This window comes from Mycotypha africana (genome assembly GCF_025528875.1).
Source record: "Mycotypha africana strain NRRL 2978 chromosome Unknown BDF20scaffold_2, whole genome shotgun sequence".
Taxonomy (NCBI): Eukaryota; Fungi; Mucoromycota; class Mucoromycetes; order Mucorales; family Mycotyphaceae; genus Mycotypha; species Mycotypha africana.
Window position 1 is genome coordinate 2,628,921 of NW_026515726.1, and position 19,739 is coordinate 2,648,659.

General features: G+C 38.4%; 5 protein-coding genes across 5 annotated transcripts; 1 reads left to right on the forward strand and 4 right to left on the reverse strand.

The window, feature by feature from the left end:
* Positions 1 to 477: 477 nt before the first annotated feature.
* Positions 478 to 6,443, reverse strand: BDF20DRAFT_813891 (uncharacterized protein; the record flags this gene model as incomplete). Its single annotated transcript, XM_053076924.1, has 10 exons — positions 478 to 1,116; positions 1,214 to 1,380; positions 1,465 to 1,588; positions 1,658 to 3,708; positions 3,778 to 4,721; positions 4,786 to 5,071; positions 5,145 to 5,613; positions 5,685 to 5,879; positions 5,981 to 6,219; positions 6,389 to 6,443. The coding sequence occupies 10 exons, from the start codon at positions 6,441 to 6,443 to the stop codon at positions 478 to 480; spliced, it is 5,169 nt and encodes a 1,722-aa protein (XP_052939605.1).
* A 718-nt stretch (positions 6,444 to 7,161) lies between these two features.
* BDF20DRAFT_910759 (uncharacterized protein) lies at positions 7,162 to 8,640 on the reverse strand (the record flags this gene model as incomplete). Its single annotated transcript, XM_053083743.1, has 1 exon — positions 7,162 to 8,640. The coding sequence occupies one exon, from the start codon at positions 8,638 to 8,640 to the stop codon at positions 7,162 to 7,164; it is 1,479 nt and encodes a 492-aa protein (XP_052939606.1).
* Positions 8,641 to 9,242: 602 nt separating this feature from the next.
* BDF20DRAFT_815161 (uncharacterized protein) lies at positions 9,243 to 10,417 on the forward strand (the record flags this gene model as incomplete). The annotated part of the gene is made up of 2 exons (XM_053077051.1): positions 9,243 to 9,341; positions 9,500 to 10,417. Coding segments are annotated over 2 exons (1,017 nt in total), but the record flags the coding sequence as incomplete, so codon positions are not given.
* A 1,354-nt stretch (positions 10,418 to 11,771) lies between these two features.
* BDF20DRAFT_814566 (armadillo-type protein) lies at positions 11,772 to 15,242 on the reverse strand (the record flags this gene model as incomplete). Its single annotated transcript, XM_053076991.1, has 11 exons — positions 11,772 to 11,949; positions 12,043 to 12,299; positions 12,379 to 13,063; positions 13,226 to 13,505; positions 13,571 to 13,636; positions 13,694 to 13,877; positions 13,959 to 14,002; positions 14,039 to 14,483; positions 14,552 to 14,594; positions 14,730 to 15,061; positions 15,156 to 15,242. 11 exons carry the CDS (start codon positions 15,240 to 15,242, stop codon positions 11,772 to 11,774), a joined length of 2,601 nt encoding a protein of 866 aa, XP_052939608.1.
* Positions 15,243 to 15,946: 704 nt separating this feature from the next.
* On the reverse strand, positions 15,947 to 18,543 carry BDF20DRAFT_854635 (uncharacterized protein). The gene is made up of 7 exons (XM_053080193.1): positions 18,180 to 18,543; positions 17,871 to 18,103; positions 17,335 to 17,798; positions 17,154 to 17,270; positions 16,899 to 17,083; positions 16,399 to 16,832; positions 15,947 to 16,332 (listed from the first exon to the last, which is right to left on the reverse strand). Exons 1-7 carry the CDS (start codon positions 18,439 to 18,441, stop codon positions 16,126 to 16,128), a joined length of 1,902 nt encoding a protein of 633 aa, XP_052939609.1. The 5' UTR covers positions 18,442 to 18,543; the 3' UTR covers positions 15,947 to 16,125.
* Positions 18,544 to 19,739: the final 1,196 nt, after the last annotated feature.

Here is a 19,739-nt window from a genome sequence, read left to right on the forward strand (position 1 = left end):
TATGCTACTCTCAATAAAGAGGCTTATTCTATATTAATCAACTGAAAAAAAAAACAACGTAATGGAGGAATATTCTTACAAAAGATGGTGACGACAATGTGAGTTTTGATAATTACAAAAAGTTTAGAAAACTGTTCTACATAAGGGACAGCTAGCTGAATTGGATGAACGGAACCACTATGAAAACAGAATTTTTCGCAAAAATCAATTAGAATCGCCCTTTCAAACTCTAATTTCAGGGCAATCAAAAATAAAAAAGTTACCTTATACAAACAACTTGAATGGAACTTATTCTTACAAGTCCTGCATTGCTTGGTCGGTATGGACCTATCCTGGATACTGATAATAGAGTAACAAATGGTACAGTCCTCCACACCGCTGAAATGTAAATTAACATTGCGCTTGAATACCGTCAAAGCATCTACGATATTTCCATTCTGCAAGGACATAGGACGAGCCGTTTAGTTTTACAATGCTCTACAACACAAATGAAAACGTCGTCCTTACCTGAGAGCTAATAACAGAAGCTACTGCAAACATCCAGCCTCTCCATTGTTTATCGTTGACACCTACTTTCTGAATACTTTCTACATCAATGTGTCTCAGAGGGAAATTACTGGGAAGCTTAATAGCAATCTGCATATTTTGTTCGTCCACCTTGTAAGTTGCGGTAACTTCGTTTGCGCCTTTCAAAGTTTTGATGCTGAACTCATTCTCTTCATTCTCCTCTAATTGGTTTTTAATATCGGGATGGTTGACCAATTCGAGCTCACGTTGAATCAGCTGTTGACTAAAGTACTTTTCAGTATAATTTTCAACGGCAATGGTGATTTGACGGTTCTTGCAATCGATCCACCATTGTCTCACCAGTGAGGGAATATGTACGAGCGTTCGATAATAAAGGTGGCCAGCCAACACAAAGAAGCTTGTTTCAATGGATGCATCGAAACCTTCCACATCATATTCACTCACAGACCACAGTGATAAATCAAATGCCTTTTTAGTGTTACTGCTATTGATACCTACATTGAGGATCTTACACAGTAATGGCATAAGATGAGAAACAGCCTCCTTTTCCTTCAATTGGTTTGTATACTCTTGTTTCAATTTGAACGTCTAATGCATCAAAAATAAAAGTGTTAACTGTCATCAACTACATTTACCACAAAAGAAAAAAAAAAAAAAAAAGACAACAATGTTTGTTCAAGCTTACAATATCTGTAAAATGATCTAGCATTAACATCCAAGTCAAAAGATATGCAAGGACATTGTTCGAATATTCGGGGCCTTCAATCTCTAAAATACCTTCACTGGCGATTTCAGGAGGATTTAACAATATTGAAAGAATATCATCATGAATATTCACTTGTGTTTCCTCCTCTAAGAATGGCAGTCCATAAAAAACAAGCAATTGTACAGATTAGACACAAAGTCATTACAGAAGTAAGGAATAAGACATCTCACCACTAGTTTCAGTGAACTCAAGTTGCACAGATAACTCTTGTGTTTTAAAAGAAATGTACTTCTTTAACAGAGAATAGGCACGCTTTTGGAGTACTTCATTGGGTATACGAATCAAAGCATTGAACTATCGAGAGAAGACTTGGTTAATGAATATACCTTGGGCTATTAGCTGAACTACAGAAAACCAACTTACGCTTGAAAAGTACTCATCATCGAATAAAACATTCTCAGGAATATGTTCCAACAATCCAGAAAGTAATGCTTGATACGTTATTCTGGCCTTCTTGTTGTTTAGGGCAATATGAGTTTCGATATCATTGTTCTTAAGCTTTTTCATGTATTCTTGCTCCATAGCCATAAGTTGCAACAAGGACTTACTCATTGCCCTCAAATGCTCCTTGGCAGTATCATGCAGTTCTTCATTTTGCACAATAGTATATTCCTCTTGTCCGATCATAGACATATCATATAAGGTGTGATATAAATCAAGTGCATGGTACACAAGAAGTAGTTCCTCTGGCTGGGCCGCTGTATCCTTAAAAGCAGTCCATTCGAAGCAGCATTGTAGGAACCAATCCCAATGACTACCCTGTACATCCGCGATAGATATAGTCATATGCTTTAATAATTGTGCCATTTGAGTTAGAATCTTTGCCTTTTGCAATTCATTGCTAAATTCTTCTCCTTGATTTGATGAATCGCTTGCTAAAAGTGGACGTAGAGTTTGAACCAAAAACATCAATCTTTGTCTAGGTATATCAAAACCGCTTGTCTTTGAGGCAGATGCATTTAATAAGCATAATAAATTCCAATTGAGCTTCTTTCTAGAATCATATTCTTCAATACAGAAATCAAATTGATCAAGACCTTGAGTAATACCGGACAATTTACTGGCTAAGTCACTCTGATAGTGTTGATAGGCATTGCTTTGATTCATTCGATTTTTTAAAGCATTTAATATAGCAAGCTTGACCAATAAATCCAATTCATCTGATTCAGCTCTAATGAGCGGCAACCACCTTTCCATTTGTTCCACTGGCCAATCACCTAAAATGACAAGCTTTTGTAATATCCATTGTAAGAGAATGGCTGATTCTACAACCATAAACCTACTATTGTTCTTAGCGTCTGCTTGTTTTTGAGAAATTAAGTGAGCGATGAAGGATATGAGACGGTCATTAGAGATGTCAATTTGTTTCGCTGTCACTGATTGCAACAGTTGGTCGTTCCAAGCGTTGATATCTACAATGCTAGATGATACGCTCATCAACCATTCAGAAAACACTTGCTGACTTATATTTTCAACGAAGTTGCGAATGCCTTTGGTAGCTTTTGAGCTAAATATTGTACGGCTAATATCTGAAACGGTTAGGCCTTGTTCACAAGAAATGCTGGCTAACATAAGCTGACGTATGACCCAATCATAATTCATGTTATTCATGATTGAATTCACATCTTCAGCGGCAGCGGTAGCGAAGTATTCGGCCCAGGTTAATACCAAACGACCGAATGCTGACAATCCGTAAATATCGTATTTAATCGGTATTAATTCATCGGCATTGTCGACTAAAATCTCAGATGATGCAATGGAGTAAGAGTTGCGAATTCCCAATTGCAAGTAGTCTGCAGTATATTGCTGATTAAAGGTACGTGATGCTAATTGTATCCATTCCTTTTCAGTGCCTAGCAAAGCCGTCCAAGTACTGGTGTCAATTGTTGCAGCTGTTACCAAGTTTTTGATGCGCTGAACAGAGTCGGAAGGGCTAGCAGCGTAATAAACATTTGATATGGATTTTCTTACACGGTCAAGCAAAGGCTTCAACTGCTGTTGTTGTGCTTCTTGTAAAAGGCCTACTTCAATGATACTATGCCATATAGAAGAGGCTTGATCGAAAATATTGGCAAGAAGTTCTACCTCTTCCTTCATTTCATCTTCTTCTACTAGCACTGATGCTTTGAAATTAGAAGCAGTGGATATAGCATCGAATATTTCGGCACAAAGTTCATTCGATGTGTCACATTTGAGCAATAACTGTAATGTTTCCTTCTTATCGTTCACAGTGACTTCAATTGCACCGCTTAGAATTTTGAGAGCTGACAAAGTACTATAAAGTACAGCAACAGTTGGTTTAGTTATAGCAGATGATTTTTTGTCAACATAATGATGTTGGTTGAAAGTGTTTAGTTTAGCCTTAATGGTTTCGATAGTCATGCTTGCTGTGGTAATTGAGGGGAAATGAGATGCTACTCACAAAAAAGTTATAAGTAAATCAGTATTTGTAAAGTATATCGATGTAATAGCATTGATCTTACATGAATAATAACCAAGAGTTGATGATAAGGTGCTTTCTAAGACCTGGCGTAAGCTATCATTGATATTGCCATCATTAAGTTTGTATAATGAGATTCTGATGATATTTTCCAAAGCTTCACTACAATCCTCTTCGCTAAGTGCAAGTTTTTCCGCCATGATTTGCTTCCATACTACCCCCAAAATAAAGGCTCCTTTCATGACTATAGAATCATCATTATTTTGATACATATTATTCAATTTGGCAACCAAGTTGAGCCAAAGATCGTTCGCTTCAGCTGTTTTATTATTGTCCTTCTTCAGCCGAGCAATAAAGGCGATATAGTATGTTGTGGAGTAGGCGAGTGACTTTTCAAAAACATTGCCAACTAATGAATCTAGAAGTTGTTTGTTTGCCTGGAGCAACTTATTCAAGCTTTCTTCGGGAAAAACCATATTGTCAGCATGAATTAGTTGATTCGCCATTTTTAATAAGCTTGTTGAATGTCCTCCATGTACAATGCTGGATTCAACGGATGCTACTAGTAACCGCTGTACTGAACCTTCAACAAACTGCGCAAGTGATTTTCCTTTTCCGCCATTATGCTTGATGATAATATTAGTGAGTTCATGTGAAATAGCTGTTAAGAAATTGCTGATCTTTTGACAGAATATGTCCATATCCAAGGGTGCGCGTGTAGTGGAAGAATCACAATCTACAATTGTTTGCACGAAAAGCTCATCAAAATTGAAATACAAAGTCGACAAACAATCTTCTACAATACTGTTATCGACAGAAGCAAGAACTGCGAAATGTTTCGCAATGATGGCATATCCGGTGTTGGGGTCCAATTTGTCGTTAATTACTTTATCGCTTGAATTTAAAAAGTAAATTTTGACCATATCCCAAAATGTGTTTAGTATCAAATAGTTGGCTATTCCCGCTGCAGATTCTTCATTTGACTTGCTATATAAATGAAGAATGGTTTTAGAAATCTTTGAGTAAGTAACGGTAAATGTGAATTTTTTACCTAAGGGTCATGACGAAGTACACGATACATTCAGCGTATGCATTTAAAAAGATGTGAGAATTGGAGCGGTCAACGTATTCAGTTGACAAGCCCTTCCAAAAATTCTCAAAGATATCTTTGTAAAAGTTTGGTGTTGACTTCAATTCAGGAGGCAAATTGGCAAGTAATGCTAGAAGGCTAGGATAAGCAATATTGGGTGATCCATGGAGTCCGCATCGAAGGAAATTGTATAGTTTGGGTAATGCCGGCTTCTTCTCTCCAATAATAATCCACGATGAAGGAAACTCTAAGAAATATTCATTCAGTCAATTTCTTTATTTGCTCGCTACTCAATCTTCTTCCTTAAAATTCTTACATACTCTTCGTCATTAACAGAACAGCATCCCACATGTTTGAATGGGTTGCAGAATCTTTCTCCTTGAATACACTACCGAAAAGTGACGGACAAATCAAATTCATCCTCCTTTCAATCATATCTGGCCATGATAGCAATAGAGTCTTTATAAATCCGTATAAAGCTTTACGAATAAGTCCATTCTCATGTGTGCTAAACTTTTTCCACATAGTTGTATCATCCAAAATGATCGTGTAATCTGACTGACATTTGTCTCTTTCCTCGACTGACAGCGATGTAATCAAATAAGCTAAAACCTGAAAACTGGAAGACACTATACGCGCGTATTTAGCCATCATATCTTCTTTTGAAACATATCTCGGATCGCTGAGAGTATCTGCTGTCTTGTACAACAACATATCGCTGTTATATTGCAAAATCTTCTTCTGGCAAAATGAAATGGCTGGCAATCTTTTCTCAGGAATAAACACAGTCTATTAAAAAAAATAAAAAAATATGACATTCTATATCTTCTTTGCTAGATTTGTCTAAACGTCCAACCTACCTCAAAAGCGGATCTTGCAACTTGCATTATGTCTTTACTTTGATCAAACATGGATAATAACCAAGGCCCAATCAAGTCTTTCAATACAGGTGCCAATTTCTTCTTTGCATGCACTGTCATCAAACCATGAATTTCGTTCGCAACTAGACGAACACGTCGATCTACTTCTAAGGTCATTTTATTGTATATACCTATCTGTTTTAGCACAATAATTTGCAAGTGAGGGCATAGGTTGTGAGTGATCTGATGCAACTGTCAAAAATCTATACTAGTATCTTCCTTTTTCGTTATTTTACCCAACTGTGGAGAATAGCGTCAATCGCTTTTTCATTATTTTGTAAATAAGCTTGTAAGTCTTCTAATGCTTTCAACTTTGTAACAACATCGCGCTTTGACAATTTTTTCAAAATGAAGACGAGTTCCGGATCTAAATCAGCTGCTGTCAACGAGCTGGGACTATCGTGCCCATCAAAAGAAGAGGGTGTCGAAGGTCGAGAACTGCTAACGATTCCTGCTGTCGTGGCAGGTATGGCGCCTGCGAACTGCGCAAACCCGCCAAGATTGTCAAAGCTTAATGAATGACTACCTCCTGTAAGTTCAGCGGCACGGCTGCCAAAAAAAGGTGTGGAAAAGTTACTGAAGGTCAATATAAGGAAACAAATAGCATAAAGGCTCAGATAAAGGCAAGAGTTCAAATTACCTACTACTTGCAGGCTTCAAGTTGCCTTTGACTCTAGGTTTATTAGTAGGTTTACCCATTTCCCAGTGCTTTAGAGTGCTCAATGGACTTTCAAGACTGAAAAAAAAAAAAAAAAAAAAAAAAAAAAAAAAAAAAAAAACCAAAAAAAGGAAAGAATAAAACCAACGCCCGCAGCAATAAGCTTTTTTTTTTTTTTTTTTGCAGAGTACAATCTCAGAGTAGGGTTGCATGTAGACTGACATTTCTACTACATCATAATAGCCTTTAAGCATAACCCAAAGATTTCAATTGTAGTACTTTTGCGCAATTTATGTATTGCATTCTATTATTAATTAAACCATATCCATCCGTTGATAGATCAACTCAAGAATGGTATAAAATGTTTATGAATTGGCCAAGTACGCTATAAACAATTGGCACGATTATGCAATTGTTTTGGCAGATATTATAATCAACTCATAGATCAAAATTAACACATCGAATATGCACCTTTGAAATTATAATAAGAAAATTTAGAAGATTACGTAAAATAGCTTTACTGCATCGCAGTTTTTCAATTGTTTTACAATTTACAAGTAATCTGATAACGTGGTTATATTTTGTGTTTGATTGGTCTAGTTGTCATAAATATATTGTGAAGGGGGGGAGTAGTATTGTGCAAGCAATAATAATTAAGAAATAAGAGAGGCAAGCATAGCATTACAAATAAATAATTTAGCTAACTTTCGATATGTGATATTAAAGGATATGTTTATAGTAAAAACCTGCTTACAGTAATTATTGATGAGGCACTTGCTGCTGATGTACTTGTGTATTGTTGCCTGGTTCTGGTGAATGATTATATTCATTTGCGCGGTGGTGGTGTTGTTCTTGTTGATGATAGTATTCTGCTGTGCCATTTTCATTAAAATAGCCATTATTATGATAGTCTGGATAATAAGGCTGGCCATGTTGATCGTAATACACTTCGTGCCCTTGTGTTTGTTGCTGATAGGGATCATAATACACATCTTGCACCAGTTGCTGTTGATGGGAAAGCTGCTGCTGATCATAGTATGCTGCTTCTTGATGCTGTATTTGAGGAGATACCATTTGATGATTATAGTAGGCTGCTTCTTGATGCTGTGTTTGAGGAGATAACATCTGATGATCTTCATAATACTGACCAGCAGCAGTTAGAGGATCTTGATGCTGTTGTGGTAATGCTGGTGATTGCACATAAGCCACAGAAGGACTTGTCATACCACTGTATTGTTGGTGCTGCTGAAAGTAGGATTGTTCTCCAGTAGCCATAACACCTCCACTTGACACTAACGTATCATTTCTATACGTATCATGGTTTTCTGTCATTACTGCTGTGCTGTCAGCTGCTAGTACTCCTCTGTTTCCACCTTCGACTGATGCTCCTCCAGTAGGAGAAAATAAATCTTCCATCGTACGACTAGCGCGGGTTGAATCTCTTCTTGCTCTTCTACGTTGGCTTCGACGGATGATTATGAATGCAATAGCTCCTACAATAACAAGACCAGCCACGCCTCCAACGATACCGGCAATTAAACCAATATTACTGTTACTGTTGTTATCTTTTTTGATGGATGTTGGAGTTGGTAAAATTCTGCTACTGGTGGTTGATGATAACGTGCTCGTACTACTGCTGACGCTGAGTAAGGAATCAGTCATGGATGCAATGGTGGATTCAGAAACAGTAGTTACGCTCTGTGCTGTGTTAGCAGTAACGGCCGGTGATGTTGTCACTGTCGCAGCGATCGATGTCGTTGCCCCTGCAGCAGCGGTCGATATAGTCGTCACCGCAGCAGCAGCTGGAGTCGTTAAACCAGGAACAGAAGGTGTAGCTATGGTAGGAGGAGGTTTCACGACCGGTTCATGAGTCACTGTCGTCTTTGGAGGAGGATGTGATGTAGTTTGAGGCTGTTGATCTTTTGTTGCCGTGGGGGGTGCTTGTGTTGTATCTTTTGGTTCAGGTGTAGTAGGATCTGTGTCCGCTGGTACTCCTGCGGTAGTGGGATTTGTGTCCGCTGGTACTCCTGTTGTAGCTTCATTGTGATTATCAGCTACATCTCCACTCATTACTGTCGAGTCATTGCTGGTAGCATCAGAAGCCTTAGCATTGTTTGTCGGATTATCACTCGAATCTAGAGTAGTAGCGAGAGGTTTTACAGTTGCATCATTTCCGTTTACACTGGGGCTATCAGTTATTGTTTTAGGTATAGTCGCTGATGAGGTGGAAACAGACATGGTACTTCTGTGTAGGAATGGACTGAAGAAGGACAAAATCAAAAAGTATCGTCGTATAAAGGAAAAGTCAAAGAAGAGAACTGAAAGAAAGACAAAATAAAGATCTACTTGTTTCCCATCCGCTTCTTCCTTCAGGATCAATTAGAAAAAGAAAAAAAAGACACTAGTGTAACATTGAAAAAGATTAAGAGAAAACTTTATTGTGATCCGCGTTGTACCTGGAAAGGAATGCACGCACATTTTCGAACTCCCAGATTTCGCACAGCTGGAAAAGAAAAGATTTGCGGAACGATAGCCCTTTTGCATTTTGACACACCGTCACGTTGCAATTCTCAGCGCAAATAAGTAATGCGAATGCGCTTCTCATTGTGAATCTTTTATAATACGTTAACGATGGTTCTCTGTAAATATTTTGCCAGTGGCTCTTGTAAATTTGGCAATAGATGTAACTTTGAGCATGTCTTACCTAATCAAAATAAATGGGGTACTTCTACAGGACAAGCCGCAACTAGTAAATACCAGTAAAGTTTATTTAATTATGACTCCATTTCTCTCAGATCAGAATTCGAGCTAACATTCGTGCTCAATTTTAACAACAAAACAGTGAGGCATCTATAAAGTTAGATTTGACTGACCAACGACCACAGTGGAAATTGAGTGTATATGGTCCAGCTAAAGAGGAGCCAAACCTTCTTGTTGGTGTCGATCGAAGTCCGGAAGAGGATCGGCTTCTTTACTATACTAGTATGAAAACGACAGGAAATAATATGCAATACGTTAGTATCATTTTCATAATAAATTATATCCTCCACAAGCTAACACTGTGTTTTACTTCGCTAAATTGCATTTAATACATTAGTTAGCAAATTATGATCAGTCTCTCAAACAGGTAGAATCTCAGTACAACGCTATCGTCAATAACCCTCAAGGTGCCATTCAACATTATGAAAAAGAAAAAGCTAGTCAGGCGTCTTTAGCATCCACAGGGCCTTTCGGTAATCCAACAGCAACAATGATTTTCACTAAACCATTTACGCCTTTTACAGGTGGTAGTGCATTCGGCGCGGCAGGTAGTAGTGCTTTTGGTCAGCAAGCACCTGCCTTTGGCCAACAGCAGTCCTCGGCTTTTGGGCAGCCATCAGGATTCGGGAAACCCTCCGCTTTCGGGCAATCTTCAGCTTTTGGTCAGCAACAACAAACGACATCAGCCTTCAGTAACCCTTCGGCTTTTGGTGGAACAGCATCAACAGCTTTTGGACAACCTTCAGCGTTTGGCGTAGCAGCAACATCAGGAACTACTACAGCTTTTGGACAGCCATCGGCCTTTGGTACAAGCTCACTTGTATCCAATACATCGTCAGCATTTGGTCAGCCTAGTGCGTTTGGTAGTAGCGTGACAAACAATGGATCAGCTTTTGGACAACCTAGTGCGTTTGGATCTTTAGGAGGAAATACTAATAGTAATACAGGAACGAGCGCTTTTGGTGCATTAGCAAGTAATAATACTACCACATCAGCGTTTGGAAAACCTTCAACGTTTGGACAAACAGCAGCAGCACCATCATCGACAATGACAGGCACTCCTGCTTTTGGCCAACCATCAGCATTTGGTGCACCATCGGCATTTGGATCATCTACACAGTCAGCAGCAACATCTATGAGTAGTAGTAATGACTGTAATAATGAGATGAAGCAATCAGATATTGAAGCGTTTTCCGCGCCACAATTTTTATTTGGCAAGATACCCGAGGTGGAACCACCAGCGAATTTATGTTAAGTCTTGGTCTGTACATGTATCTACTTCAATAACGCAATTAAAGGAAAGAGGTTGTAGATTCGCTTATACTTTGGGAAGAACTTCGTTTTGTTAATTTGATTTGGAAACAAGATTGTCTCTTTGAGGATAAATGTAATACTCGTATGAAAGAGAATTTATTGACAAATAATCTTCATAATTTACCCAATATGTGCATGGGATAAATTAATCTAAAATTGCCCGAGTCAGTTCTCTTAATTGTATGGAAGCGATTTTTAATACAGGTCGAGATGCAGGAAGTGGGTGAAAAAGCCTACTATCTTAATTGGGGGGAGGGGAGGATGAGTGAGGTCAAACTAATCATTATAACTGGTTGGCTAAAACTTGCAGGACAGTGAGTGTCATGCTTATTTGAGCTTGGGCGGACACCGGTTATTCATTACTGGTTTGAGCACTAAAGCCAACCGAGAACCAAGGACAGAGGCATTAAAAGCCTAAGAAGCATAGAGACGGAGGGGGGTTAAGCCGAAAACATCAGTGGCAAAAACAGGAATCGAACAAACAATTATTGACCTGGAAGACGCGAAGAATCAATATGAAAGAATTTATGATAGAAGAATTAACTCAACTCTTTTTCTATAGCTTTGATGGCTAATATTTCCTAATTACTTCTGCTTATACAGACTATCCCAGCAATTTTGATGAGTATTTTATACGTGCACTACTGCGTTTATAATCTCTTTAAGGTATTTCAGGTATTTTATGTATAGATCATAGATGAACTATGTGTGTTGAAATTTAAGCAAATATCATATAATAATGAAGGAAAAACATATACAGAAGTCCTAGTAGTTAATTGATGTACAGGAAGTATAAGGAAGTGACAGTAAATTGAAGAATAGTAGTGGTATTAGGGAAGATAATAAGTGTTTGTAGGAGGCTGTTGATTATCGAAAGTAAAAAAAAAAAAAACGGTTGTTGTATCTAACAGAGGTGAAAAGAAAGATTTGTAAACAAGGAAGTCGTATTCGAAAGGGATATTAGGAAGGTTTAAGGACAGCCATAACTTCTTTGGATAGCTATAAAATGTCAATGCACAGACGTTCTTTTTGTTATGCCATCATCTAAAGATCTTCTTCTTCAATTTGCTCTACTGCTGGTGTTGCTCTAGGTATGACTTGTTCTTCGGTAAGCTGCTTAACAGTGTGAGAATTTTTGTCTTGTTCCTTCTCTGTCTGTTTTTTGTCACTCTCTGTTTCATCATCTACATCGCTGTCGTCCAGGTTAAGGTCCAAAAGAGGTAAAATCTTTTCTACTTCTGCAATAACGAGGCATTTAATCCTTTTGTGCTACATATGATGCTCGAATAATACTATTAAGCAAACTTACTCTGTATTAAGTGCTTTCCGTAGGTATACTTTTTCAAAGACTGTAGATGAGGTTTAATTTTATTCACAAGTAAGTCGCGTTGATCATCATCCACAACATCCAGCATTTTTTGAATGACATAATTAGCATATTGGTCCTTCATCATTGAAACTAAAGGCAAAGTGCTAAGCCGGGAAAAAAAAGCGTATTACGAATACTAGAATTAGCAGAAGAGATCTCTCACTTTATGTATTTTCTTATACTAGTTAACACCTTACCCATCAGATCTTGGCTGAAGAACTTCTTCTATCAATAATTGACGATCACGCTTAGATCCGTAATCAACACACTTTTCAACCACATTGCTGGCAAATTTGTGTTTACTCAGCGTAAGGACCTGGCCACGGATTTTATCGATAACGAGTGATTTATCGACTAAACGTCCGCGCTCCAAAATATGTTGGATTACATAGTTCCCGTATTGATCTTGGACCAGTTGATGGGTACACTTATGCAACTCTTCCAGCAGAGGACCCTTCAATTCAAGCAAAATGTTAAACAAGTGAAAATTAACAAAAGATTGGTAAGCATACAAAAAACCTTTCAATACTTACAGTTTGATCTTCAGTACAGTGTTCAAACATACGTTGAATGACTCGGCAGCCATAAGGATGTGTGGCCAGGTTGTACACTTGTCCATGGAACGCGTCAATAATAAATTGGATATGTTGAGCCGGGACTCTTTCAATGGCTTTCTGAATGACATGATTTCCATTCTGATCCTTTATGCATTTTAACACACAACCGTCTAACTCCTTGACTAATGTCGCCTGTTGCTCTGTCAAAACATGTTCAAGCGCTTTTTGTACCACACGACAACCGTACATTTGCAACGACAACGAAAGGACATGACCCTCCATTTGCTTCGCCAAGATAGTCTTTTGCATCTGATTACCATGTTCAAAAAACTTTTGTAAAACGTAATTACCAAATACGTCCGTCATGAGCTGTAACGCGTTAGGGAGGACCTCTTCAAAAACCATTTGCTTTTCATCACTGTTGGCGGTCTCCAATTTTTGTTGAATATAACGTGATCCGTGTTGATCACCACTAAACTCAACGATGTGGTTTGCAATATCTTTAAGTTCGTACTTTTTATTCTTGGCATTTCTAAATTCTTCAAGCAATGGGCTGCGAATGTTCATGGCGAGGTCATGTGTAGAAGTAGAGGCAGTGTTAGAAGAAGAAGACTGTTGCTGATGGTGGTGATGGTGATGGTGATGATGTTGATGTTGCATTCTAGAATGACCATTATTACTGCTACTATTGTTATTATTGGAGTGCGAGTTATAATGATGTTGGTTGTTGTTATTGTGGTTATTGTGGTGAGATCTATTACTGCTATTGTTGTTATTAGCACCATTTTGATGATGGTTTTGATGATAATTATTGTTCCTCGACCTGTTATTGTGATGGTTGTTGTGATGGCTATTATGACTATTATTATTATAATGTCGTGTTATGTGACCATTATGATGCTGCTGTTGCATTTGTTGTTGCAAAAAGAGCTGTTGTCTGGCAGCTATTAATTGTTGCTGCTGCTGCTGGATTAATAGTTGCTGCTGTTGCATTTGCAGAGCGCGTAGCTTCTTGTCGGTTGCACTAGAAAGGGCATCTTCAGGAAAATCAATTGTATCCAAACCAGCAGGTGCCGTCAAGGGACCAGTCATATTAGCTATAACTTTTCGTAAATTCAGAGAGAGGAAGAAACCATGTTAAATGTACAAAAGTCGAAGAAATCTTTACTAAAGCTATTATTCTTACTTTGTTGTTGCTGTCTTCGTGAAGCAATCTCTCTTTCATTCCACTGGTCTGCACCAGCGTACATAGATTCATTATTCAGCATATTATTGGGCGTACCGACGTCACTCATGGTTGTCGGATGGAGGTCCACATTAGAAATTCCTGTTACTGATAGGCCGTTCACATAAGTCTGGCTGTAGTTATGATAAGGACTGCCAAAATAAGCGTCAGAGTAATTAGCATTAGGTTGCTGCTGTTGCTGCTGGACTTGTTGCAAATACTGATTGTCGGATGGCATTCCATAATTGCTCTGCATGCATTGAAGAAAGATTTAAGGGGAAGAGATCAGTAAGTGTTCAACAATATAAAGAACTTGTAAGTTTTTTCATACAGAATCATTCAAATCTAAGGCAGCAAAATTCTTCATTACTAAGGCTGCTGCTTGGCGGTCCAATAACTTGTTATTCACACTGTTACTGCTATCATTATTTTGCATCAACTTTCGTCCAGGAGGTGTGGAGTTTGGACGAGCAGGAGGAGTTGTACTGACTAATTTGTTTCTTAAAGGAGGTGAAAACATATCGAAGGAATTACTACTGGACATATCACCTTCATTTTGCTGCTGGTATTGACGACCGTGAAGGTGTGACATGAGTGCACTGTTGGGAGTCGACATTTGACGGTTTCTGTTCATTAAAGTTTCTTCATATTCCAGAGCGTTTAATTGATCTTGATATTGCTTCTGAATAGCATCTAAATCACCTAAGCTTGGATTATCAAAAATAAGCCCACTATTGCTCCCATTCAAACCCGCATTATCTTCGCTACGATATCGTCCTTGCTGCTGCTGTTGCTGCTGCTGTTGCTGCTGTTGGAGTTGTAGAGAGTAAAGTGGAGAAGGTGTACGGGGAAAGTCCTTCAAGGGCCGTGTAAAACAATTAGATATCAATATGAGCATATAAAAAACAAAAAAGTCGAGTTTACTTTTACCTGCTGTATCAAGTCTACCAAATTCCTTTGACGGCGACTATTACTATTGTTTGCAGATGTTTGTCTTCTATTATATGTATTATTTCTTGTGTGGAAAACTACTATCATCATTGTGCAAAGTATTATGAGTAAGCCGAGTTTTTGCGCGTAATAGGAATTATATTATGTGCACACGCAAAGAATCCTAAGTTTTCTTTTTTTCAACTCACCATCTTCATTACTACCATTGTAAGGAGTAATAGCTTCACTATTAGTCTGCCATAGTGGCCATTGCTGTTGCTGAGAAAGATCTCTCATGCTATCATTAAAGCGACGAGAATTCAGCAATTGTTGAGTAGGCGGTGCGCTATTTGAACGATGATCTTCATCGAATAAATAAGAAGAAGAACCCGTTAATGCTGCTGTTACTGCTGCCGCTGAAGAAATAGCAGTAGATGAAGAGGAGGGCGATGACCCTACGAATAAGTCATCATAATCTAATTTGCCGTACAAAAGTGCAGCAAGCTATTTTGAAGGAGAGAAAGACACGTCAATTATTGCTATCCCCTGGCTGACATCTCGAGGTTAGTTTTGCAAATAGATGACACTATGCACTGACCTGGCCTTGTGGTTGATTTTTTGCTTTAGGTTGAAGTAAATCAGCCTTTTGACCGTTAGGTGACAATGAAGGTTGGCGTGGCAACATCAGTTGTTATGAGTTTCTTCTACACTTTCTTTTAAATTCTTAACACTGAAGAGGTAAAATAAAAACAAAAAGGAGAAAAGAAGAAAGGAAGTTGAAGATATCACAAGTTTGGTATCTGTTTCTGGCTGCAATATTATGTACAAAATATCAAATTGCTCGTCTTTCCTAAATACTGAAGCGAAATAAACAGTTCAGAATTGAGTTCGGAATCTTCCATCTCTTTTCTCTTCATCAATTCAGTAGAATTTAAAGTCAGGTTATCGCGAAGAACGAGGAACATACTTGAAATTGGCAACTGAAGAAACCCAATGACACTACGTCCTATTACTATATATCGTGATTGGTGATATCTGTAGAATTCTTGAATTAAGCTCTGTTTCATAATACTTATATCGAGTATGCCCCACTCCAGTCAGGTAGTTTTCAGTGAAAGTAATTCCAGTGTTAATTTGAGTTAAGTTTAAGTTCCTCCTGAACTCTATCAAGGAGTCAAAAAGTTAGAAGATGACTTCATACCTTGGCTCCTAGCTAAGAATCAAACTATCATTGCATTGAAATGAGCGGTAATATTAGTGTAAAAGACACTAAAGAAAAGAATGATGAAAGATTCCTATCAGCATTGCTGCCAAAAGTGAAGGGAGTGATACTGATAGATTAGCAGAGTACAATGCTCGTTAGTAAATAAGGGAAGCGCGTTACTATATGGCAATACTATGTTTTGAAGTTGAACTTCTGATTACAACTGCAAACTATGGTCCATCCAATGTTAAGAAATTTCTTAAGATGTAATTCGCTATATTTCGGGAACCACAGTGATTTTTATTAAGAGTAGGATATCTACACGTCAAATAACGCTCCTCTGAACAGAGAAGCTTCACAATCATTACCAATCCTTCAATTTGGCTTGAACTTGTTCTAAAAACATATCTTTCACTGCCATATTATCCTTGATTCGCTTTTGAACCCATGGCATTCGCGTTCCTAAACTTTTAATCAGCTTCTGTAGTTTGGTCTCTGACGCATCCTGTCTCCAATGCTCAGCAAATGCCACCCTTTCTGGAGAGTCTTTGTATAATTCGAGTAGATCAAACTAACCAAAATCTTATTAGTATAACCACGCTCAATCATTTCTCTATAGATGTACTTGATAGCTCACCAATCTTTCAGTTTCCAGTTGAGAAATGTTTTCATTCTCTTTCAGATCATATATTAGTCTCTTAGGCACATTTTTATTATCTCCGCTGCCAGACGTGGAGACATGAAACCAATTGATGACGCTAGCGGAACCAGGCAGCGCTGGATCATAGGGCCCCACGATAGCGCCCACAAATGGTTCGTATGCTTCCGCTATTTCACCTTCTTTATGCTCCTCTCGACATAATGTTTGATAGTTGCGCTGATTCTCAATATCGACGAGACTGGGGTCGGGTATAAATCTAGGATGTGAGTGGTACCAGCCAACAACTTTCATATCACGTTCTTCAATTATCTGTCTAGTCTCAATAGCACTTGTTGGATCCATTTCCACGTTAACATCATTTTGACCAGTTTCAATTGATTTGCAAGGATACGCTTCTCTAATATGCATCCCTATAAATTTGAGATCACAGTCAACAACTTATCAATCGAGAGCAATGGCAGAAAGGATGATATTACGTTTGGTTTCATTGTTCCATTCGCCAGCCAGGAAGCCGATAATTTCTGTTTCCATAAGATGGGCATGGAAATCCATCGCTAATAGTACGTTCGAGTCGACTGATATTTCGAACGGTTGGCATCCGCTTACATTCGATCCGGGCTTTCCGATGAATGGCTCACACTTTATCATTGTCAATGGATCTCTAAACAAATGTAAAACAGGAAAAGATCAGTTTTTTCAACAGCAAGAATGGCAAAGGAGCTGATAATTACTCGTTTTTGGTAATCTGTCCGTAGTTCAAAGAGGACGCGTCTCGTTGTTTTCTCAGGCGGGTACTCGCGTACGTTGTTCTCCCGGATGAGTCGTACACATCAGACTTGTTTGTCGTCCTATACATCAAAAACTGGTAAGCACTAATTGAAGATCATTCATCTAGAAGAAATAATAGTTTACAATGATGAACTAGTCGATGATTTTGTATGGGCTTTCTCCTTTTTCTCGCTGATCTTAAGTGCTTCTGTCTGCTTTTCAACTCCTTCCGTGATGCCTTTGTTAACAGCAACAGCTGTTTTGTCATCGGTTACTTTCGTTTCATCAGAAGCAGGTATCACTTTATCTTCTGTTTTGTTTTCTGTTATTTCCATTGCTTCCATTGGCTCAACGATTTTTTTGTCTTCGATCTTTTCAACTGCAGGTGGTGGCTTTTTCGTTGTGTTGGTTTTTGGTGCACCACGTTTCAAATAGGCTTGGGCTGCTGAAGAGTTTGGATCCAGGGGATTACCGGATAGTGTATACCCTTCTCCAGATTCTCTTACCTTTTCTGGTAAAGGTATCTGATCTCTGTACAGTTTTATGAAGTGCTTCTGAGCATGACTACGAATAGAATTGGCATCTCTCGTGCCAACGTGTGTTTGAACCTGACCAAGGATTGTTAGTCCACTAATTTGGTGCACCTTCCCACGAGACAATATAAAAGCTTATTTCAATACCTTTGTCCAGTCTCTACCGAATAATTCCAGTGCTTCGATAAATTTCTGCTCCTCCAAATCTGTGTATATGCCTGTGTTGTATCCTTCAGGCACGGGCTTTCTAGGTTTTTTGTTAACTTTCTTCTCCGGGACAGGTGCCACTTCAGAAGTTGTTAGGTCCTTGTCAGATGTAGGGGCTTCCTGTGCCTCTTCATCTTTCCTAACTGTTGATTTTCTTTTACGGCCCCTTTTGGCTATCAATTTGGAATTCGCGATAAGTGGTGATTCATAACCTGGGCAAGCAACATACAACCATGAATTATTTGCTACCTTTTGGGTATTTGGGCGTGTACTTCTTTTTCGGATTAAACTCGTCCTCTGAGTTATCTTCGTAACTGTCGTCAAATTCCTCTCTTGATTGATAGGGATCATACGCTCTGGAATCGTTACTATATTCAGCATAATAGTGATCGTTGCCTGCCATTGCGTCTTCTGCCAAAAGCTGAGCAATGAGGGCTGAGCTCATTTCCTCTTCTTTATCCTTAGAAATGGGTGTTATATCTTCCATTCCTTTGTTTTTCTTTGGTGGCATTACTTTATTTTGTATACACAAAGATGATACAATTTCTTAATAGTATTATTTTTTCTTTAATAGACTTTATGGGAATTCAAAGATGGAGAACGCGTTTTCTTTTTCTTTGAGGCGCAAAAAAAAAAAAAACGTAAATTTCGCTAAGTTGAGAGCGGGGAATACAAGCCTTCTTGGTCCTGCCTTTCAGTTTTCGCGTCTTCTTTTGTAATATCCGCTGTTGTGGTAGGATGTGAGAGGTGAAACGAAGGGCCTGAAGAATGAAAGCAGCCATAATGAATAATTAACTTTTTGTCCCTTGTCCTTTTCATTTACTATTCATTCTCTTAATTTCTCTTCTTAAACCGTCAAAGTTTAAGATACGCGCATACCGAAGAGCAAAGTAAAAGCAATTCAGTTCGAGACGCCTTTCCGATCTCTTCTCTTTCTTCAACTTTGCTTCTATTCTCTAATGTTATGCAAAGGCAGCTCAAACAACTTTCCACACCGAAAATTTATTGGACTCCCATCTGTTCCGTAATACCGTCAACGAGCGAAAGAGCTTTTCACATCAATCAATTGAGCCCATGATCAAGCACTATGTCAAAGTCTTTGCGTTGTTATATTCCTGAAAAATTTACTAAAAAAAGGAATAGTTATAAAGATTGAATGGATAGGGTGTGTCGTCTAACACGTAACATTACTTGTATGTTGCTATTAATATCACTGAAATAGATATAAAATATGACACTTTTAAGGATTGTCTACCACTGTGCTTCATAATCAAGATATGTTTTTGACCATGTAACATGCTAACCTCCTGCAACGTTCCCTAAGCAGGCGCTTAAACGCCTATACTTCATAGTAACAACTTCTCGCAATCTGTCTCTACGGTTGCTATCTGCAGCTCTTATTATACTATGGTTAAACCGGCTAACGCTATTGTGTCGCTGCTGCAAAATTTTTTATTCGGTAAAGTGCTCATATTGTTTTCTTAACAAATGGAAACCAGGAAAATCATCAAATAACAAGGTTAGACAAAGGAAAGATGATATAGTACAGAATCGTGAAATAATCTCTATTGGAAATGTCAGTTTTGCACGTATCTGCGGTTCGAACCTTGCCACACCCTTTATCTCTTTTTAAAGAACCTAGCTCACGATATTTCTGTAAGCGAAAGTGCCGTCAACTAAATACAACTATTGATAACATTTATGCACTTAGTCGGAAGGTATCCTTCAATAGGAGTACATCTCCCTGAAGCCAATATGCTTCAAGTAACATTGCGCATATTCTCACAAAAAAACTCTTAAAAAGTTCAA